Here is a 23883-nt window from a genome sequence, read left to right on the forward strand (position 1 = left end):
TAAGGAACTGGTTCTGACAAGGCCCCTTGCCTGACTTCAGGGGAACAAGGTTCAACCCCTTCCTCTCCCATGGAGTGACTATGGATATTCAATTTCCTAAGGCATCCATGAATGTCCCTTGAGCCAGGCACTGGGATTATCTGAGTACTCTGTGGGGAAATTGGTTCCAATTTTTGTTATGGTGGATGTTGCTGCTTCAGAAGCATGATCTTAGGAAAGGGATCTGTTTGGGGCAACTGGCGGGGAGGAATTCAGCTGAGCTTAAAAGTTTTAGAGGTGGTTTCTGTGCAGAAGTAATAGCTGTTTAAAAAGTATGTTGTGTTTTATATTTGGTGTAATGCCAACAGGGATAATTTTTTTTTTTTTTTTTTTTTTAATGATGCTCTGGGCTTTGTTTTGAGGGCAACCTTCTGACAAAGTAAGGTCATGGCTGAAGGTGTGTCTGGAGTATATGTTTGCCCCAGTCCAAGTCAGCAGAGGATGTCAGCAAGATGTAGGTGTGAGTGGAGAGTTGGTACTGATTGCCTTCATATGAACTGTGCATAGCTGTTTGCACCTCAGATACAATGTGCTGTTCGGTATTTACCTGCTGCCAGAGTAGTGCTTAGGAAAAAAAAAACCACCAAAAGGATTCTATAAATAGGTGAACAACTATTTTTCGTAGTGTGTGAAGAGCAAAATTTAACACTACTGAAATCTATTCTGCTTCTTCAGTAGTTGTATGAATTATTAATTCATTGTGTGCTTTGATGTTCCTCAGGTTTTGCTCTCCTCTGCAAGATGAACAAGTTTTTTCTTTCCTTTGAAAGACTGAGCTGCTCTGAGTTGGCTTTTTCTCTGAAACACATCAGCACAAGGAAAGGAAATACATTTTGTAGGCAGCAATTGTTTTGCCTTAAAAGTACTGAAGTAGCTATGCTTGCTGGAAAAGACATATTAACAAATCTGAGAAGAAAAATTCTTGTAAATCTTACTGATCTTAGGGTTGCTGTAATCAAGAACAGCTCTGTAAATTAAATGCTCTTGAATGCATTTTATGCTTTATTTGAAGGCGGGAGTGAGACTCGTAATTGAAGTTGGCAGGGGGAAATAAACACCATTCCCCCACCAATCTCCTGAAAAGCCAAGGCACACACAATCTAAAAGGAGCAGCAGGTATATATCCCTTCCTTGCTAGAACTTCAAAGGGAACCATAGAATAAGACAATATTATCTCTAAGAGGTGGAGCCACACTTTGTGCCACAGATATATAACAAATATCTAAAATTGATCGTTGCAAGTTGAGTCTGAAGTTTGCCTCGATGTGTTGGAATTTGCATTTTTCAGCATCAAAAGTGGTTTTGTTTTCGAACAAGCATGGGCTTCGTAAGTACGTAAAAGTGTTTTTCATAAATACTGGGAAACAGAGAAGCCAAAGGATTTCTTTTTGATCCCTTAACAAGTGACTTAACGTGACAAAGTTTACCAAGCTGCACTGCTTCCCCCTGCTGGAAACGGCTCTCTTCTTCTTGATGTCCTGGAGCACTTTCTTGCTTGCAGAAGCTTGTGGATTTACTGGTGAGTTGCTTGGATTCAAGCACGTGGAGACAGAAGTCCATCTCAGCAGCCATTTTTCCACTTTCTCACTAAAGCTTTTCAACAAGAAATATGTTTGTGCTTGAAGCTGGGTTGTTGTTTTCTTTGCATTCTGTTTAATGTTGAAGCTACAGCTCACTGTGTAACAAAGTTTGATTCAAACAACATCTCCCTAACCTGGAATCTCCCTCACTTGAATGCAAGAGTCATAAAATCTCAAGGTTAAGAGTGATGTCTAAATCAAACAGAGCTCGTGAAGGGGAAGGGTGGTGGGCTGACAGTAAACAGGCTGATTTTTACATGTGGTTCTGTTTGCAGGTGTGGTGGCTGTCCTCTTCTGCGGAATTACCCAGGCACATTATACATACAATAACTTGTCAGTTGAATCAAGAAGTCGCACTAAGCAGGCAAGGATGTCTTTTATCTTTTTTACAGTGCATTGCTGTAGTAGTCCATGTACTTTTGTTTTTGCAGGATCTTTTTTACTTCGCCTTTAACATGTGATGGTTTTCTCTCTAGCTCTTTGAGGTGCTGCACTTCTTGGCTGAGAACTTCATATTTTCTTATATGGGCTTGGCACTGTTTACTTTCCAGAAGCACATATTCAGCCCAATTTTCATTATTGGAGCTTTTGTATCCTTTTCCACATTGTGTGAGGTTTCTTTATTGCCCTGTGTGCCCAAAAACTTGTGATGTCCGTCGGCTTTACCAAACAGAGGATGGTGGCTGGCCTAAGTTTCCCTAATGTCTTGCAGGCATAATAATATTGAGAAAAATCTTTGGTTACACCTTACAATGAAAGCCCTAAGGCTTCTGTGCCACGCAGTTGTTGGCTCTGTACCTGAATGTTAGAAGCCATATAATTTCACTAGATAAATAAATTAATATGCTTTACTGTGTGCTTTGGCCATTGACAGCCAACACTGCTTGTGTTGTTCTTGTATTTGGACTTTAGAGACCTGGAAAAGGAATTATTTTTCTCTCCTCTTCCAGTGGTCCCTTGAGAAAGTAAGGGGCAAACTTCAAATATGGAAAAAGGAATATGGGCGAATAGATCATCTTTGAGCAATGCTCCAGAGTTCAGCATCTCAGAAGAAGGGAGGAGCAAGGAATTGATCTGGGGTGCAGACCATGACATGAAGGATACACAATTAAAATTAAAGATTCTGCCATTGTCTCTGTTTGACTTGGTACCTGACTCTCAAATTCCCCAAAACTGAACACTTTGTAGTAGTCACCCATGTAAGCTCTGCATCCTGCCCCTGTTGAAATGGATTGTGTAACTCTCTGCTCACTATATACCTGGCTGCTTGAAAATTCAGCAGGATTGTAAGTATGCATGAAGAAATGGGAACTAGTCTTCCAGTCTTCATTTCCCCCTGCCTGCTGTAGGAGTAGGGCTATTGGCAATGGAGATAAAACTCCACAGAAGGACATATAAAAATGGCCATGTATGAGATGTACTTATTTTCTCTTCTTTCTACTGTTTTCTGTACTAATTTTTGGGATTTATCACGTTTGTGTTTATTTTCCTTTGGCCATTTATTTTTTTTCTGGAACAGCAATAAATTTCCTCCTGTGTCACCTCACATCCACTTTTCTGACCTAAGAAATGCTCCAGAGCCCCACAGACATTGGATAAGGATATGAACAGAATAGTTGCATCTGGTATACTAAGCAATGCAATTTTTCATGCTTAGTGTGGCCTTCCACCTTCTTTCAAGTTGTGCTGTCTGCCCTGGGTTTGTTTTCGGTAGTTGCTTCTCTACCTACTCACCTTTTAATACATTTTCCATATCTTTTTTCTACCACTACACTCTGTTGCCTCTAGAGTGCTTTTCTACCTTTGTGAGGAGGGGAGCTAGTACTAGCACCCATTGTGGTTCCTACGGAGTTAACAACTCGAAGGGGGGAAATGCAGAGACATCACCAGCTGTTGAAAGGAAAGGCTGGACTGTAAAGGCAGAGCTAGAGCCTCAGCATCCTTGGGAAAATCTTAGCTATTATTCCTACATACATTTGTCTTGATGACTTCTGATGTCTGATTTCTGCAGTCCTCAAAAGGACTGGTATAAAAGTTGCTTGGAATAGTTATGTGAGTGTTATTGTACAAAGTAATAATCAAAATCTGATTTTCCTAGAGATATTCCCTGCTGACAGTATTGCTTTACTTTAGCTATGGCAACAACCCAGTGGTGTCTAGAGCTCTTACATTCTCTTTATTTCTTTTCCATGGGAGATGTATTATTCTTCTAATGTTCCCATCCCAGCAGCAAGTGATCAGCATTTGTTTGGCTTCTGGCCGTGTTAGCATTTTGTGGGTTTTCAGCCCACAATTCAAGTTTTTCCCAAAGTGCTTCTTATACAGGGGAGAATGTTTTCAGCTTTCTGCTTCTTCACTGGATGTTTTGTACCACAGTGGGGCTGCTTACCACCTACTGTCATGAATTTCTGCAATACTCTTTTGCTATTCTTTTTCAACTTCATTCTAGTGCTAACAAATGGCTTTTGGATTTATATTCCTAGTAACTCCGTGATGGTACGTATTTGCTAGCCAATAGGAGATTTTTCTTCTGCAGGACTCATAATGGAGCGGCCACTTGCTGGTCTTAAGTTGGTTTCTCCTCTGTATACAGGGCTGCATTTCTGTTGTTCCAAAACTCAAAATTGAATGGTGGTGGTGATAATTGTTTAAAGTGTGAATTTTCAAAGGCAGGACTTCTTTTGTACAATTGGTCATTTAAATACCAGGTGTAATTTCATTGTGCATCTAAAAACCTTGCTGTATCAGTAAGAATTTGCATTTTGTGCAATCACTTTGAATGCACAAGTTGCATAAAACTGGCGAAAATCTGCTTTAGATACACAGCTATAGGAAGAACACTTGATATCATGATGTAAATCTCTCACTAAAACAAAAGCTTCATGTTAAAGCCAGGTACCAAAAATTGCATACCTCAGGAAAAAGAAATCCTTAACCCTCAGCTGCAAACAGGTTGCAATCTTTTTGGGCAGAGCTGCACATATCTACCCCCTCTCCTTCTTGCTGAATTTGGGCAGAAGGCATAAGATCAGCTGGAGCTTTCAGCACATGATGATGTTTTCAGGTAAGAGCAAAAATTCTGGGCAATGCAAAAAGTCTTAATTTTAACTCATAAGCAGTCGACAGTGTGACCTCCTGGTTTTATGATCCATGTTCATGCATCCTAAAGGGAAGGCTTACTGATTGTTGCAGTATGCCATCAGGTTGTTTTCAGCCTTTAAAGAAAGTGTGCCATGTCTGGGGTGGGTGACATCTTGAAATGCTACCTGCTCACAGCAGGCAGCACCTCAAGTTGGGAATAGAGCATTTTCATATGAAGTGCTTGTGAAGGACATGGGAATTGAGACCTATCTCTTCCAAAAGGTTATTTCTAGCTGAGATGATGTTCATGTTGTGAAGAAACAGGTACCTGCTGAGAAAATTAAGGTGTATTTATGGGTGACCTTTCCCACTTAGTTGGACAAAGGTATTTGACTTAAATTGCCTTCTAATTTCTATCACACAGATGACTGTTTAAGTTTGTAATTTAAGGCAAATTGAGTATTGTGGGTCTAAACATGTGCATCCTCAAGAAATTCCAGGAAATCCTCTGTACACAAGAGGATATAAAGAGGATTGAGCCAGGCTATTTTCAGTGGTGCCCTGTGCCAGGCCCAGAGGTAATGGGAACAAACTGGAACACGAGGCTTTCTGATTGAACATCAGGAAACCTTTTTTACTATGTCTGAGCACTATACAAATTGACCAGAGAGGTTGTGGCATCTCCATCCATGGAGATATTTAACAGCCATCTGGATGTGGTTGTGTGCAACCTACTGCAGGTTGAGCAGGGGTTGTTCAAACAGGGGAATTGGACCAGATGAACTCCAGGGGCTCCTTGAAACATTAACCATCCTGTGATTCCTCTACATAAGAAGCCTGCAGATGGCACAATGCCATGGCTTGGTTTTGATAGTGAAGTTCATAACTGGGAGCAGAAGAGAGGAGGAAAAGTATAGTCTGCCTGTGACCATGTAGTTAACTAGAACATTTTTCTAGCTGATAAAAATGTCATGTCAAGAACTCACATTTCAATTATGAATTCAACTGGAAAAGTCTGAATTTTCATCTGGATTCAGGAATCTGCTTGACTTAGACAACATTTTGCTGTTGTCCACAACTTGTTTGTTTCTGTCTTCCTTTCCTGTCAATTTCTGGCAATATTTACACCTTTTCACAGCACTTGTGGATTCTATAAGTCATAGGAAACCAGAACAGTTACAACATTCTGTTGTAAATTATCCCAGGGCATAATTTATCAGGGAATCTCAAGAAATTAAAACCTGCTGGAGCCCAGTGCTTTCTGCCTGACACTTTGTGGGAGGGAGCAAGGAAAGGTGCTGTGCTCTCCACAGTCACGGCTGCACTTCTGAAGCTGTGTTGTTTCACTCTTTCTGACAGGTCTCAGGGGAGCCATGGCATTTGCACTGGCTATACGAGATACTGCTACCTACTCCCACCAAATGATGTTCTCAACAACTCTGCTCATCGTGTTTTTCACTGTGTGGATTGTTGGTGGAGGTACAACCCCCATGCTGTCATGGCTGAACATCAGGTAGGTGTGCAGCTGTGTGCTGGGGAAACTTCACTTTTCAACAGGCAGCTGTGCTAATTTGATATAGCTCCACAGTACTTGCTTGATGCTTGCTGGAAGCATTTAGAACATAGTATATATATATATGTAGGTATTTAGAACATGGTATTTTCTAGAACAAGGTGTTGGGGCAGTCTGGTGAATAAAATGTACTGATGCTGCTGGGATTCAGCCTAAAGGTGCTCTGCAAGTAGGTATCTAGGTCTTTGTCATTCTAGCAGGTTATGCAATAGTGTTGCCTGATAAAGCAGCTCTATACTGAAAAGAAAGAATTCATCTGGTCCCATATAAATTTCATATTATACTAATAATATAGTATATTATAGTCTTATTATACTGAGACTGTTCCCTTTCTTTTGGCTCTTCGTAATGGGCCTGTTAAGGTTTTTAAGTTCAGTGGATTCTTTATTGGGTGGTGCTAAGCTAAACAACACCTGATGTTATCTAAGCAACTGGGATAAATGGGATCCTGCTGGTCTTCAGGGTGTGTTTCCTCCTGTTTTGAGGAGATCTGTGGAAATGGTAAGTTGCATGATTACAAACGTCTGACTATAAATCCTGGCTAATACTTAATACTTTTGACTGCATGTATTTTTATATTTGAGAATATTTATCAAGAGATGTAGCTAGAGAATGTATTTAGCAAGAGAATCAGAAATCAGCTTTGTTAAAGACATATACATTATAATTTTGGAACTTTTGGAAATCTGGGAGACAAAGATAGAGGGGAATTAACACAGTACAAACTGTACAGCCCCTGAGTGCAATGAACCATTGCCTCTGCCACAGGGCTCCTTCAGTCATCAGCAGTAGGACAGGACTGAATTCTTGCATGTGGCCCAGCCCTTGGCCAACTGCAAAATCATTCTGCGGTTGCAGTTGCAGTTTTTTTCCTGCCATCCTCCTCCATCGAAACCAGGAAGCATCCAAAATTATGTACTTCCTCCTTTAGCTAATCTAGCTCAGTAGTGAGACTCCATGAGCCTGGCTGATGAGCTGGTGCTGCAGGCAGAGAGGACTAATCCCATATCCATTCCAGGCTTATCCCTCGAGGTGGCTAGGCTTGCAGAAGTCATTAGTGTGACCAACAAGGCAGAACAGCTGTAAAGGCTATGGTACCATTCCCAGAGAGGTAACTACCAAAAGGTAGCTGACTGAAGCAGAATTTTGAGTGTTTGGCTGTAGTTTTAGGGGGAGATTTACCCATCCTTGTGAGTAAGCAGTAATTTTAACTGCCACTTTTTGACATGGTTGGCAGAAACTAAAAGGTCACTTTTCCTGTCAGAGGAAGGATAACATCTACAACAAGGGAGCTCTATGTATGAAGCATTTTAGAGAACTGCACGGGTCTGCCTACAGCTGGCTCGGTGGGCACCGACCTGCCCGAGATGGAGTTTGCACCTTCTGGGAACACATGAAATCAGACTTGTGCCAGGAGGTGGCGGCTGTGTGCAGCTGATGGAGAATTACAAACTCGGCGCTGTTGTGGTACCCTCAGTGGTTAGATAATTTTCTCCTTTAAAAAAAAAAACAACAAAAAAAAAAACCCACCTTATTTTACAGATTTAAAAAGAAAAAAAAGGGGCAAATTATTTTCCAGATGAATTTTAAAATTATACCAGTTATCTCTTTTCCATCCCCTTCTACTCAGTGGAAGAAGTAGACAGGAGGAGATGAAGCTGTGATGCTGTCCCAGTGCCTCACTCAGCAGCAGAGCGTGTAGTGCTGATGCAGTCCTGAGGCTGTACAGTAGCTAACTTGTTCCTAGGATACTTTCTGAGCCTTGGTACTTGCCCATTAAATTTGATTGCCAGAGGCTGGAAATAAGTAATGGTCGCATACAGGATTGTTTAGCAGAAAAAAGGCTACAAGATAGAAGACGGTTTGCTTCCTGGATGAAGTGAAAGGAAGGCCATGTGTATGTTGGACTTCAATGTCAGGATTTGTGGAGACTCCTAGGAGTCCAGTTCCGATGTGAAGGTCGTACCAGCTGTATCAGGAAGGAAGGAAGGCAGGTTAGTCAGCCACTACCTAGTGCTCATGAAGCAATTGGCCTTTATTCAGTGTGGATGTAAATAGAAGACCCATGTCTGGGCAAGTCAGAGGAGCCAAGACACACATCAGAACCAAAGGAGCTTATTGAAGGTGGTGCCTGCATGATTTAAGTAGAGCTGTACCAGGAAGCTGACTCCAGCCAGGAGTCTCAGCCTGCCCCAGTACCACCGAGTTCCTGGGGAAGCAGCTGTGTGCATGCAAGGGACAACGCCTACACAGGGATCCACAATTGCTTTGCTTACAGGAAGAGGCACCCACATGCCTTCTGGCCACACTGTTAGTTGTGTAGCATTTGGAATGCATGCTTGGTTCTTTACCTACTGTCGGTCCCTTCCCTCCCATGATACGAAATACTAAATGTAGGTAAAGGGTAGAGAGGTTAACATGGAAATTAAGTTTTGTTAAAGCAAAAACCAGTATAAGGAAAAAAATAGGCAAAAATACTCTCTGCCTCCTCTTGGTGTTCTGAAAATTTCAGATATTTGGGTGAGCAGGTATCTTTTCAGATAGGGTAGGTTACCAGAGACCGCTGACCAGGCTTTCATATGCAGCTAAGCAAAGGACCTATGGTTTGTAGCAGAGGCATAACTTTAGTTTACTGCTTAACTGGTTGGAAAAATGAGGTCGCAATTTCAAAATATGAGTAAAAAATAACAGGATCTTTAGATACTTTTGATATCTGCTACTTAATGCTGAGGAAACTAAAAACTGACATCAGTAACTGGAGTTAAAGCCATGATATCATGTGTTAGAGTTCCTTGGCTGACAATCAGTGAGACACATCCAAGCATTTGAGTGGTAAACAGTTACATTTTCTTAGTAGCAGATTTTTTTTTCTTAGAAACTAAAGCATGACCTGCATATTGAAAATAGTCTCATCCTTTAAGACCTAAACAAAGAAACAATTTCTTGGGTGAAGCTTTAACAGTTTCAGCAAACTTGAGAGCTATGTAAATCAAAACCACTGGCAAAATACCTCCTTTAAAAAAAAAAGCTGACTTCTTGTTCCATGTATCTGTCACCTGAAAAAAAAGGAACTCTTAGCACTTGTATTGCAAAACAATGTGGTTTTCATTTTTTATTAGAGGTTAGTGACCTGATTCTTTTCATGTTGAATGAAGCAACACATGAATCAGTACCTTCCTCTCCTTCATAACGTGCTGCAAATGTGGAAGTTATTGCTTATCTTAATGAAGTAATTTCAGTTATACTCAGAAACATTTTTATAAACCTCAAAGCATTATACTTTACACTTTAAAATAATTTGAGTTTATTTTTACCTTAAAAGCTAAAGGTTGCACAGACAACGTCAACTTAGATATTTAGTGCCTTATGTCTGACTTTGCATATACATTCTTTAAAGAGCTTTCTATTTAGCGATTTTTCTTTTTCTGTTAAAGAGCAAAATGAAAAAGAAATGTGGAACATTAACTCTCATCCAGCTGCTATGTGAGCTACCTAACTATCTGTGATGGTGGTAAAAGTGTTGATCTGGTAGTTTTACTCCATTCTCTTACCCAGGGTGGTGCAATGGTAAAATGTGCATTACATACCACACCTCGGTGTGCTGGGATGCAGGAGGCAAGTGCTGATGCTGGGATCCAGCCTCATGCTTCTGTTCCATGGGATAGGGGATGTCTGATAGGAGGTTACATCCTCCTGTTTTGCAGCCTGTTTCCATTCTTGTATTACTTAGATCCTTCACCCACTCTCTGCTGCCCTTGAGGGCAGATGCACAGGCACAGGGGCTGTCCCTTGCCCTCTGTTGTGGCCTTTTTCCTTGCTCATCTCTTTCTGTACTGTTTCTCCCAGTTGTCTTTCCCTATTTTTTCTGTTCTTCCTCCTTCTTTCCCAATCTCCAGTTTTTCACCACTGGTCTTGAATCTCCCTTAATAGTGATGCAGTGCAGCCTCCAGCCTCACCCCTCTGGGCCTCTCCCTTAGTAGGAAAGAGATCACCTCTTCCTCTGGAAGTAAGCATGGGAGAAGTTTCCTTTTCTCTCTTCTTGCTCTCTGAAACAGAGCAATTCACACCACAGAGAAAAAGTGTGGGGAAGACACTGCAGGAGCTGGGTTGAGACACATCTAGAGCACACAGCTGAGACGAGTTGAACTGCCAAGGTCTGGCAAGCCTCGGCCAGCAGTTTCAGGAGTCACTGTCTTGGTTAGGTGAAGTAAACAAATACCCAAGGGCATCCTAAAAACAATCTGAGAAAACTTTTCCTAATTCCAGAGGTTTGTAGGGATTGGGTTTTAATTTTTTGAAAACATGGTGGTGGGAGGTCTCTTCTTTCTCAGTCATCCTCTGAGAAACAGTTGAACTCTTCCAAAATAGCTAAAATTTTCCAAAACTGCTGCACTCATTACAGACATCTGGGAGAACTTTAGTATACTAACTTGGCAAAGATACAGGAAAGAGAAAGAAGTCATAGAAGGGAAGTTATTGGGCAGTTTTTAATTTTAGTTTTTCCTGTACGTGCAGAACCATCTCCGTGATGGCTTTAGGGAGCAGAGTACTCTGACCTGGAGTGTATGTTGGCATGGGAAAAGAGCTATTGAACCTGGAGTCTGAAAAAAAGCTATCTAAAGTCTGGTATTTGCCTTGATATTCAAGGATTAGATGAGTACATGCTCTTCGTATCACAAGCTATGGCCTTAAATATTTGGTTAGTCAAGATGTCAGCTTGCAACCAGGGTGTGTACACCTGCTTTTTCTAAAGTGAGGCCTCTGTGGATTTCTGATCATCTGGGCTTTTATTTCATGTAAGCAATATACAGTTCTTGACACATACCTTCGTGGAAAAATATGGGGGGAAAAACCCCACAGGCTGCTAAGGAATGTATGTGAAAAATACTGGAAGGCTAAAATGCTTTCATTTATACCTAAAAAAAACCCGGCAAACACAGCTGAAAAAGGGAAAGCAAGGAGTAAAAACAGACTCTGCTATGACTGGAGATTAAATCAAAAACTGATAGTCAATTTTTAGTTAAAGCAGTGGAGTGGTTTAGTGCTTGTTACCAGTGAGTTTGGAGTGCTCTGAAATCAGGCAGTGTTGGTGACCCCTCTCATAGATGTATCGCTTCCCGTGATTACTTCCTGTGAAGTCTTTCTCTTTCAGGCCATGTGCAGATCTGAAGTGGTAGGAATTGTCTTAGGTTGGCTCTGGCTGTGTGCAGCACCAGAGAGCTACTGAATCTGGTTTTCTGGGGGATGTAGTCTGCCATTATTGCAGACATATTGTCAGCTGGGATCTGATCAAATGAAGAACATTACTGGATGTGTCAATCATAAATTGCTGCTGTTGCTAATTTTGGATTTTTGGTCACTTTGTCGTTGCTCTACCATTGTTGTTCATGTATGTTTTGTCTTTTTTGATTGGGTATGGATTTTTTTGTTTGTTTGTTTGTTTTTGTTTTGTTTTGTTGGTTTGCTTTGTTTTGCTGAAGAGCTCTGTAGAGCCCTCATCTCATGAGCATTTTGTTACTCACATTGCATTCTTGTACTGTACCAGAGTTGGTGACCATGTTCCATCGGTGGAAGAGATGAGTGAAAGCCACTGGCTGTATTTCAGGTGACACTGTGCTTTCCTTGATGCCACATTAACCTGGTGCTTGGCTTTTTTCATCTTTGTAACACTGAGTGTGTGCTCTTTTTCTATACTGTGGCATGCTGCTGCTGCTTCTTTTCTGAGAGTGCTGTAGATGTTCCTCAGCTCTGAGTCTACTCACTTATTCTGAGCTGTGAGAGTGTGGATCACACATCATGTCTAAAAAAATGAAATTATAAAACATTCTTTCACTCTGTGTATAGATATTTAATAAAGCAAAACTTGAATTTCTGGCTTTGGAAGAGGATTTGATCATATGATCTTTAGTCACAAAGGTATTCTTAAACATTGCTTGAAGTTATTTTGTATAACTCTTCAGGTTGGAAGAAACTTCATAGATTATTTAACTCAGCCTCTTTGGGGATATATTTTTAGAAACAGATATCAACCAGAGAAGAGTAGAGGTTCTGGTTTGGTGCTTTTGGAATGGATAAATGGTTAGAGAGAGAATTTAAAGTAAGATAAATCTCTAACTGACATCTATAGGGGATGTGTATGTGTGTGTGTAAGTATAGAAAAACATACAGAATATTTATGTAAAGAAAACTCTTTGGGATGGAGCAATGAAAAGTTTTCATGTACCTTGTCACACTTGAAGGTTTCCACCAAACTACTAGATTTGCCAGAGATGCAATATGTTAGTTTGTGCAGACCATCTGAGAACTATTATCTCTTCCAGTCATTCTTGGCTGTTGCCATAGTAATTTCACATGCTAAATCTAATAATGCCCAGTATTTTAGTAACTTGTCATCCATGTGTTGTAGGGTCCTGGAAAAGTTTCTGAAGTATCAGAAGAAATTATTCCACCCATTTTAAAATAATGTATTAGAAAATTTGATGTAGTTCTATATGCCTTTTTACCATTCATTTCCATCCACTTAGTTCAGTTTTGTGTGTGAGCCACTTTCTCCCACACTGTTTAAATTACTGAATTATACATAAGCTTCATGTTTTGAGAGATCAAATCTGAGTAGCTCGTCTCCAACATGTGATGCTGGAGATGTAGCTGTAGGGTAAAGACCAAGAAGTCCAGGAGTCTGTTAAGGCCAGAACTGCTGTATTTTGGTGTTGGGCATTAGGAGCTCAAGATTAGTCCCTTTGCTATTACAGAGATCTTAAAGCATGAAAAGCCTTTCTCATCTTAAAAATAGTTTTCATTAGGAGGAGTGAAGAAATACACTTAAATGGGATTAATTTTTATACTGTAGTACATACTCTTGCCTGCATGACCTTCCCAAAGCTGAAATAAAAGTGTCTAAATTTTACATGCTAGTAATTGTCTGTACTGAAGGAATAAGGTGTCTATCAGACACCAAAAGGATTCCAGTGGGGAAAATAAATGGATTTTTCACAAATTCTGAAACATATATGCATTGTTACTGTAAAAGACTGCTCATATTTTTTATCTGAACTCTTCTTTTTAAGAGTCACTTACGTGTACAGCCTTGGGGAATCCCCACACAACTGCTGCAAAGGGCTCTCAGAAAGTGTAGAGGGGAAAAGAAAGATGCATGCTGGCATCTGCACTACCCTGGCCTTGGCTGTGCCACATCTGCTGTGCCCCTCAGTCCCCATCACAGAGGTGTCTCTGCAATAAAACTCTGTTTTCACCCTGTCTTTCTGCTATGGGGTTTGAGCAAAACAGCCCAGCCTATAGCAAGGCTGCCCTCTCTGTGCCCCTGACCTCTGGGAGGGGATCTGTGTAAATCCATCCAGTAACAGCTTAATTTATAAAACAGGTTCAATAAATAAGAGCTGATACTGACCTTTGCAGCACATTTAAATTACAGGAAGCTTTTAAAATATATTAAGCATATGAAATGGATTTTTTTTCTCTTCAGTATAAGAAGAAAATCAATGTTGAAGACACACATGCATCAGCTTTATTCATACTTTTAATTACTGAAGGAGTTAAGCAAGGATGAAGGAACAAAGTGTTTTCTGTGCTTCTTTTCACTGTAAAGGAGGCTGGGACAGACTTGACTGGTTTTTGGTTTTGCTTTGTTTCAGGTGATAAAGGTGACACTTCCTTAGAATTCTTGAGGCTGGGCCAAGAAAAAGTTATGCTTGTCATGAGATCAGGGTATTTGACCTTGACACTTAAACAGGCAGGCTTGCTACCAAAAAGTAAAGTTTCTTATACAATAGATGCTAGAGTAGAGGATGGCAGCATATTGTTTGAAAGATACTGAAAGTGGTTGTGAGAATTCAAAATGGAAATGTATTTGGTGTTAATCTCTGAACTGAGGAACAGACATCGAGAGAGATTTTTTTTTTTAACATGATTTATGGAAAAGAATTAAATATAAACATTCAAAATACAAATTCATTTGAAGAATAACTGAAAAAAATTAAATGGACAACTCTGCGTGGATATACTATTTCAATATCGAAAGAAACATCTGTAGTATGATTTTTTTTTTTTTCCTAAAATTTGAACCATTCTAGTATAGGAAAGTTTTCTTTGCCTCTTCAGCACAACAGTGAACCCAAATTCCTGGTCTGTGATATACTATGACTTTACACTGAACAGTGTGGTTATCCTGCTTCTGGGCTTCCATTAAGCCCCATTCCCCTGCCTAAGGACAGTTAAAATCCTCAAAACAAATGCACAACCCTCTAAGCCAAGTAAAAGCTGAGACACTGAATTGTTTGGTTTCCTTATGTACTGTGAAGTGAATAGGTAGCCCAGGGAGTAAAAACTATTTGGGGAATGCAAGCTATGTTCATCTTTTGGAATGAGATTCTTGAACTTCCCATTCACACTCAGCTACACAGCCAACGTGAGCCTGTTTGCTGCGCATAACACATTGAACCTTCCCCCATGTGCAGTTTGGAAAGCCACAAATATTTTTATTTTCACGTGTACTTACAAAGGAATGCATACTCTTATGTGTATACATACATTACTGTACTGAGTCGGTTTCCTGAGGCTGCTTGCCAGCTTTCTACAGCAGATAACCAGTTTCCCTGCCAAAACCTGTTCTTATGCAGTGATAACCAAAGCAGTAACATCTCAGCCCTTGTAAGCTCTCAGAGCTCTTGGGTGTGGTGTTTTATTTTAGCATGTGTTACAATCCAATACTCAATCTGTCTATCCAGTGTTCCCTTAAACTGGTGAAGATTTTCAGTTCTGAGGCTGGTCAGTGCCTGGGAATTTCCAGGCTGAATGTGCCTGCAGTTCAAGGCGACTCTATATGTGGAAAAAGGAAGTCATGAGGAAAGAACAAGAGGCTCAGAAAAACGAAAAAGTCCAAGCAAAGGACGGGGTCAGCACTAGTTGTATATGAGGCTGCTGCAGAACAGCCTTCTGGATTTTCCCTGAACTACATTAATTCATGTGAGGCCTTGAGCTGGCTGTGAGTCCACAAGGATAACTTAAAACTTTTCTTCTTCTATTGATCTATAAACAAATGCTGCTCCAGAAGCTATTTGAAAGTGTTCTCTTTTTATTTGATCCAAGCATTGTGCCCCTGGGACACACCAATGATATGGTCTGACCAGCAAGGTTCTCTTGGTTTCTGGTGATTCTTAGGGCTGTTGCATAAACATCATGGCTATAAATAGCTGCCAAATAGTCTAAGTAACAAGGAAATTGCACCACACCAGCTCAGTCCCTTCTAAGAGAGTAGAAGTGATGATGTTAACAAAATTTTATTGTCTGCAATGGCTGTTGCATGTGTTTTCCCCCACTTATTATGCAACATGGTGGAACTGAAACACATTTGAGACTGAGCATCTTATCTAACTTTTGAGGTTGGAGGTTTAAGTTCTACAAGAGATGACAGAGATCAGGATATGAATAGAGTATAAAATAGACAAGTCCAGACCAGAAAAACCCGAACATAATTACAAGGATTAAATGCCAATCTTGGCTAGGAGCCCTGTGTGCATGGATGGCTCAGTAATAAGATGCTGTAGTGGTTTCATGTTTGCTAAAATTTGGTTGCCAAATATAGTGTGGTGGTTTTAGGGTTTATTCTCTTTTTGTGGGAGAAAGATTAGGAGAAAAAGCAAAGCAGGCTCAAGCTTAAAGATAATAAAACTATTTGTTTAACACACACTAAAAGGATAGAAAAAAGAAAGTTGGGAAAAAACTAAACCAAAACTGAATGAAACTCCAAAACACTCTTTCTTCCCCCTGCAAAGTGTTAACCTTCTTACTAAACAACATAGAGAGATACAACCTCTGATTTTCAGTCAGTTTCACTATTTAAATATAATCTAATATCACTTTGGGAGAGGAGTCCCTCTAGAGTACCACGGAGACACTCGCCACAAGTCAAAAACAGTCTTGTGGATCCCAATGTCGCAAATCTGCAACCGCCCGGAATTTTTGCAGATTGTGCTGTTCCACCCATTAGCAGCCTTTCCCCTGGCGACTCATGGGCCTCTCAGTGTATCTGGGGTACTGTTTAAGAACGCTTCTTCTAGTACAAAACAAGGATTCTCTTCTTCTATCTCTAAAATTGTCTCGATCTCAAAAGAAATAAAGACCTCCTTTTGCCCCAGGAGCCAAGGGCTTTAAATCACTCTCTCTCTAAAAGGTCTCAAAGGCTGAGACCTCTTTTTAACCCAGGAGTGAGGACTTTGAGAGGTTCTCTTAGATCTCAAGCATATCAGTCCCCAATTTTGATTAGAACTAGAATTCCCCCAAACAACATGAAGATGTTACAAGGAACAGTCCATTTCTCCATAGTTTACCCCAGAGAAGGCCAGTTAAAAATGTCCACTTCCTCAATCCCATTGTCCAATAATATTATCAGTTCTTTCACTCTTGATCCACTGATTTCATGCAGGTTTTTTTTTTTCTATGTCCATTCTCTTTCTTCTCTCTCAGGGAAGGGTTAGGCCTTGGAAGCTTCATGTTGCTAGGAAAGGGTTAAATCTGCCCAGGCCTGCAGCGCCGTGTGCTCCCTGCCCCGGGCTGCAGAGATGCAAAGCCCCGCTGTCGGGAGGCCGGTGGATGTCCTGCTTTCCACCCCGCATCTCATCCAGGGCGGCTCAGCTCAGAGTTGTTACGAAGCTGCAGGTTTTCTTTCTCTGCTGCCAGCGGTGATTAAGCCGAGCCATGGCTTGGCTCCCCGGGCACATGGCCAGCGCTGCCGAGCTGCAGCCGCCCCTCTCCCTCACCGACAGCCGGGGAAAGGGGATCAGCTGGGGAAAGGGGGATCAGCTGGGGAAAGGGGATCAGCTGGGGAAAGGGGGATCAGCTGGGGAAAGGGGATCAGATGGGGAAAGTGGATCAGATGGGGGAAAGGGGGATCAGCTGGGGAAAGGGGGATCAGCTGGGGAAAGGGGATCAGATGGGGAAAGTGGATCAGATGGGGGAAAGGGGGATCAGCTGGGGAAAGGGGGTTCAGCTGGGGGAAAGGGGGATCAGCTGGGGAAAGGGGGATCAGCTGGGAGAAAGGGGATCAGCTGGGGAAAGGGGGCTCAGCTGGGGAAAGGGGGCTCAGCTGGGGAAAGGGGATCAGCTGGGGAAAGGGGGATCAGCTGGGGAAAGGGGGATCAGCTGGGAGAAAGGGGGATCAGCTGGGGAAAGGGGGATCAGCTGGGGGAAAGGGGGATCAGCTGGGAGAAAGGGGGATCAGCTGGGGAAAGGGGGATCAGCTGGGGGAAAGGGGGATCAGCTGGGGAAAGGGGGATCAGCTGGGGAAAGGGGGTTCAGCTGGGGAAAGGGGATCAGCTGGGGAAAGGGGGTTCAGCTGGGGAAAGGGGATCAGCTGGGAGAAAGGGGATCAGCTGGGGAAAGGGGGATCAGCTGGGGAAAGGGGATCAGCTGGGAGAAAGGGGATCAGCTGGGAGAAAGGGGGATCAGCTGGGGGAAAGGGGGCTCAGATGGGAAAAGGGGGCTCAGTTGGGGAAAGGGGGATCAGCTGGGGAAAGAGCAATCAGCTGGGGAAAGGGGATCAGCTGGGGAAAGGGGGATCAGCTGGGGGAAAGGGGGATCAGCTGGGGAAAGGGGGCTCAGATGGGGAAAGGGGGATCAGCTGGGGAAAGGGGGATCAGCTGGAGAAAGGGGGATCAGCCCAGGGGAAAGGGGGATCAGCTGGGGAAAGGGGATCAGCCCAGGGGAAAGGGGGCTCAGATGGGGAAAGGGGATCAGCTGGGGGAAAGGGGGATCAGCTGGGGAAAGGGGGATCAGCCGGGGAAAGGGGGATCAGCTGGGGGAAAGGGGGATCAGCTGGGGAAAGGGGATCAGCTGGGGAAAGGGGATCAGCTGGGGAAAGGGGGATCAGCTGGGAGAAAGGGGGATCAGCTGGGGAAAGGGGATCAGCCGGGGAAAGGGGGATCAGCTGGGGGAAAGGGGGATCAGCTGGGGAAAGGGGATCAGCTGGGGGAAAGGGGGATCAGCTGGGAAAAGGGGGATCAGCTGGGAGAAAGGGGGATCAGCTGGGGAAAGGGGGATCACCTGGGAGAAAGGGGGCTCAGTTGGGGGAAAGGGGCTCAGCCGGGGGAAAGGGGGCTCAATTGAGGGAAAGGGGCTCAGTTGGGGGAAAGGGGGCTCAGTTGAGGGAAAGGGGGCTCAGCTGGGGATCAGCTGGGGGAAAGGGGGCTCAGCTGAGGAAAGGGGCTCAGCTGGGGGAAAGGGGGCTCAGCTGAGGAAAGGGGCTCAGCTGGGGGAAAGGGGGCTCAGCTGAGGAAAGGGGCTCAGTTGAGGGAAAGGGGGCTCAGCCGGGGGAAAGGGGCTCAGCCGGCCCGGGCCGTTCCCTGTGCAGGCAGCGGCTCCCGGAGCCCTGGCCGGGCCCAGCCCGACCCCCAAGGGCAGCGGGGCCTGAGCCGGGCCCTCCTCTGCTGCCCACGATGTCACCTGTGACTGACCCGAAAGCAAGAGACTGACCTGCAGAGAATCAGGGTTTTTATATGGGTACTGCCCAAAGTCGCAATTGACATCCTCAGTGGTCAAAACAGATGCCAATATCCCAAACCAGCCTCCTGATAGGTCCCTGTGCTTTCTAAAGCAATTCCAAGGGCCTGACAGGGGAAAAAACACTCGACATTCCTCCATAACTAAAAACCTGTGTCAGCCCATGACAGATGCTTTCTAACTATGCAAAAGTGAGTAGACAGTTTCTTCTTAACATTTTGTTCTGTCAACACCCACCATCTCGTTACAGAAACCCTGCCTCACTCAGATGGGAGGCTGCACTACAGGCCACTTATTAGTCCACTGTGGCTATGTTGTGTTAGGTGAATGAAACTTGCAGCAAATGAATGTTGTGTCCCTTTATCAAATATTTTTTGTGCTTCCCATGGTGCATTAAAACATGGAATGTGTGTGTCTCTTAAAAATCGTGTATTTCAGCCATTATCAGATTTACCTGGCAGTTATTTGCCGCAGGAAATGTTTCGGCTGGGCTTTATCCTTAGTTTGTGTTTTCTTCGTGCTGGACATGAGGGATACTCTCCACTGAAGAGGATGCCATCCACATTTTAACACAAAACCAGTATTTTCCAGTGTTCTAAAAAAATAGCCAACAAAGGTAAGCAGTTACAGTTGATGCCAACATAGAGTTAAAGCAGTTAATTGAGTGAAAAAGTATCTTGTTCATAGCTATGTAACTGCAGGGGAGTAATGGACAGCTCTTCCTCAATCTATTCTTATAACCCCTCTGATGCAGCTTTGCTGGGTGCTTAAAGGGCTTTTAAAATGCATTCTACCAAACTTACAGCATTTGCAACCCTCAATAACACCAATTGCTTTGTTTTCCTAATGTTTCTGTAGGGTTGGGGTTGACCCAGATCAGGATCCTCCACCTACTAATGACAGCTTTCAAGTCTTACAAGGAGTAAGTAATTACATAACTTCTCTATTAGGCTGGTCTTATTTTATAACTAAGAAAATAGAAAACTGCAGAAATTGTGTGCGTGGATAAAACCTTTCTCTCCTAGATGGCAAGTCAGTAGGGGATTTTGCTTTGTAATATTCAAGTAATGCCCACTGAAAAACATTCTGTGATTTTTGGGTGTAATGCTGTCATGGTCACATTTTTGTGTATATGTAAGGCATCACAAACCTTCCCAAATCTACTAATATACTCTATGTAACAATGTACTTTGCTCTTCCCCCACCTCCCTGACCCTTACCCAACATGCTTGCTCTTAGCATGCTGCTGCATTAATAACTCTTCTCAGTTCAGAGGTTATACTTTTGGCTGCTCTTCATTAACGGATACCAAATTTCAGCCCTTGGACTTGCTTAGAACCCAAGATTAAATTTACTAATCAGATCTTGACTCTTGTATATCAAACCACATGCCTGCTGGATCCTGCCTGGACTACCTATCACCTAGCTGAAGCAGAAGGAGCACAGGCAAATTGCTGTTTGTATTCAGCAAACTGTTGTTGTGAATCTTTAGTGAAGCTTTCCATGCATCCATAACAACCCAAGGATTGACATTTTTCCCTGAAATAGGCTATTGGCAAACAAGGTCATTGTAAGGATGTTGTTCATAACAGAATTTTCAGTTTGGCTCTTCTATAAACTTGAGTTGATTCACAGGAGGAGTGAAAGGTCTGGAAAAAACCAAAACAACTCAAAAATTCCTTGGGCTTAAATGAGAGTTTCCTCTGTCCAGACCTTAGTTTGAACTCTTCCAGAGTTCTGCTTGACACTGTTCAGCAGTACAGCTGGTTGCTTATGTAGGAACATACTTGAGGAAGTTGAATGACAGGTAACTTTGGATCTAGGGGATGCTTAGGGAACAATTGTTGTTTGATGATGCTGGTGTTCAGGCTGGTCAGAGATAGATGAATGTATTTGGGATTGGCTTTTTTTCATAGTGGTTTCTATGAAAACCTTGGGGTTGTTGTGGTGTTGTTGTTGTTGTTGTGTGGGTTTGGTTTTTTTTTTTCCTCCAATCCTTCATTTTTTTTTTCCTGTTACATGTTGCACAGGTAAGAGGTATTTGCTCAGGAAGCATCACTTTAAGAAACTGCACTTGGCATCTCTGTGTTTTTTGTAAAGGCCTGTGTCCAGCATACAAAATAGATGTTGAAATGGTGGAGCTGGTTACCAGTAAGGGTGAACTTTGCTTCAAAACTATCTGGAAGCAACCAGAAGTCCAGGCCTCAAAACACCTTTTACAGTGAAGGCCACAATTATAGCATATAACCAAGGTTAGGAAGTGGTTATTGTGGAAAGATGGCTTGGCCAGTTCAGACTGAGCTTGTCAGTAATTGAGGAATTGCTTTAACGGGAAACAGAGCATGGGTATTCTGTTCTCATTCAGTGTCTGCTGTGGAAATATCATGTTTGCTTTTTCCCATGTAAACATAAAGAACTTACCCATTTGTTTCCCTCTTTAGCTGTGCATTGCATTGCTAATGTAGTCCATTAGTCAGTTCCCTTTGGATTCATCTTTCTTTCACTAAGCCAAGATTAACAATATGTCACAGTTAAAGAAAATATATCATTTGGGATGGGGAGGGAGTGAAAATGTATTAGGTTTAACTCTTGGTGGACCGTGGATTTTTTGTAGGTCAGAAGCACACAGTGTAATCCTCTCTTGTACTTTCCCAGTAGTTTGGAAGATGATTCATACAAGGCATTCATTTGTTTTCCTGTGTTTAACTCTGGCCTCTGGCCATAAACACCCCCCTCATCTGAACAACAAACAACAAAACAAAAACACAAAGCAAAACACTCAAACCCTGAACAGTAACAAAAACGTAAAAATAAATGCAGCTGCAGACCAGATGGTGTGATTATTGGCAACACAGCTAGTTAAGAGATTATATTTAACACATTAGCCCTTTCAAGGTTGATCCAGCATTTCTGAGATTTACATGACCTCCCTCAGTTGTGATCTTTACATGAATTCTCTGTTAAGCACATTTCTTTTAAATGAGATATATTTCATCAGGTTTCTGAGAATTTATCAGATATGGTAATTACCTTTGTTCTTCCAAGGAACCAACATGCTTAAGAAAAAAACATCAAAAAACCCACAAACATCTATAGTTAGATCTAGACCCAGGCTTAAGGAAGCTAACCAAGTGATGAATAGGAATCAGTCTTGGAATATCATTTAGGCTTATTTGTCAGTTTAGAAGTTGTTTCTATATCTGTTACTATACTAGCAGTGAGATAAGGTTTTAGGCTCCAGGGAGCTTGGTGGTAGAGGAGTCGTTAAGGTAGCTTGAGTGCACTGAGGGCAGCCTGGTTCTCTGCAGTCATTTCTGGTCTTTCTAGGGAAAGTAAACTCACTACAAGCAAGTCTCTAAACAGCTTTCTTCTGCATTTAGAGTACAGTGTTGGAGTAATTTGGCTTTTTTTTTTTTTTTTTTTTTTTACAGGACATTATATTATGAATTATTGGAGTGTATAGTTCTGCGTTTTTCTGCCTGAAGTAATTGAACATGTTTTTATCTTGCTTTTAGGATGGCCAAGATTCTGCGCGAAGGAACAGGACGAAGCAGGAAAGTGCTTGGCTCTTCAGGCTGTGGTATAGCTTTGATCATAAGTATCCTTTTGAAAACACAGCTTAGTTTCAAGGCATGAAATGTTCACTTTCTCCCTTTCCATGTACCCATATGTAGCCTTAAGCACTTGATCTTTCAAGTTTGACTCTCTCAAGTATTTTGACAGGCTCAAGGCACAGAACTGAAGCTTGAACTCACTGGCTCAGCAGTCAGACCCTTCCTTTTCCTAAAGCAGGGTGTGTGACACTTGCTGGAGGACAGAAACCAGACAGAGATGAAGTACCTTCCTAAACAATAGGACAGATAATTAACTATTTGTTAGTCCTCTGATTTGTTCTATTAATCTGTTCTTATTTTCAGTGATGCTCGTAGCACAAACTAGGTTTCCAGTTCATTGTACATGTCTAAGCCTCGACTCATTGCTCTGCAGAGCCATCTGCTTTCGTGATGTCCCAAAATCTGTGGCTGATTTCTAAAGAGGAAGTTCTGCAATTAAAAATCTACACGAGATCCAGCTTATCCCTTTACGTATATCCAGGAGGTGCTGTGGGTGTTAAAGCAGAGTGTCTCTGAGTATATATAGTACTGTACAACTTTTCTGAAGCTATTATTATACTATTTAGATAACCTTAAGATTCTTAAGAGCAAATTTTGTGTAGCTGTCCTGTATTTCATGCCTGTGGGTTTGTGGTTTTTTCTAATCTACTTAACTTAATCAGTATGTCATTAATTATGACACATTAAGTATGTCACAGCTGCGCCTCCTCAACAGCTTACAGTCACTTAACAGAAAATTACGAAGATAATCTTGTGGCCATGGCAAGTCACTTGCACCTAGAAACCCAAAGAAATTTCAATACTGAGCTCCTAGTAATTTCTGGAGCAGCTAAATATGCACAGTGACCAGTGACAGGGCCCTAATGTTCTTGCAGCTTGCATGTGAGTCTTTTCACTGGGGTCTTGGCCTTTGATTGATGAAAGATTGCCCAGCTGATTGGAGCATGATAGTTTTATTCCAGGCCTTGTGCATGAGGCTTTCACACCCAGGTAAACCCAGCTAACATGTTGAAAATGTTTGGATCCTAATAGCATCTTTGGGATATAATCTGTGACCAATACTTTCAGATGCAGTAGTACTGACCCAAAGCACAGAAGGGAGTGTATGTGCTATTTTAAATATTCATAAATGTTCATAATTCCAAGTTAACTCTTAGAATTCTAGTGACTGGCTTCAAAGTGCCTCAAGGTTAATTTTTATTATTTGAAAAAAAGGAGAGGCTTTTGTGTTAAAAGCAAGAAAGGATCTGGCTGTGGCTGACTGCTTCTTTTTTGTCATTTTAAGAAGGAAGCAGAGCTGTCCTCTTCCCCCCACCTTTACAAAAGGGATGTGCCCGATGAAAGGAGTAGTTGGCAATGCTGACTTCCCTCAGCTGATGCTTGCAGAGAACAGTCCCTCCCTAGCCGCTGCAGCACAGGCCGGGGGGAGTGCCTAGAGAAAATTACTGCCTAATTACCTGTTTCACAGAAACTTAAAGGATCC

General features: G+C 42.2%; 1 protein-coding gene across 2 annotated transcripts in view; it reads left to right on the forward strand.

Moving 5' to 3' along the window:
• The window catches only part of SLC9A7 (solute carrier family 9 member A7), a 72257-nt gene that overhangs the window by 39143 nt on the left and 9231 nt on the right, over positions 1–23883 (forward strand). The window contains exons 8-15 of one of the 2 annotated variants that reach the window (XM_040054695.1): positions 1453–1558; positions 1895–1983; positions 2096–2209; positions 4572–4683; positions 6060–6213; positions 11819–11878; positions 19645–19708; positions 22302–22384. In XM_040054695.1, coding sequence (XP_039910629.1) covers positions 1453–1558; positions 1895–1983; positions 2096–2209; positions 4572–4683; positions 6060–6213; positions 11819–11878; positions 19645–19708; positions 22302–22384 — 782 coding nt within the window. The remainder of the gene's footprint in view (positions 1–1452; positions 1559–1894; positions 1984–2095; positions 2210–4571; positions 4684–6059; positions 6214–11818; positions 11879–19644; positions 19709–22301; positions 22385–23883) is intronic. The other variant, XM_040054696.2, reaches the window with a different exon arrangement.

Source organism: Hirundo rustica, chromosome 2, assembly GCF_015227805.2.
Source record: "Hirundo rustica isolate bHirRus1 chromosome 2, bHirRus1.pri.v3, whole genome shotgun sequence".
Taxonomy (NCBI): domain Eukaryota; kingdom Metazoa; phylum Chordata; class Aves; order Passeriformes; family Hirundinidae; genus Hirundo; species Hirundo rustica.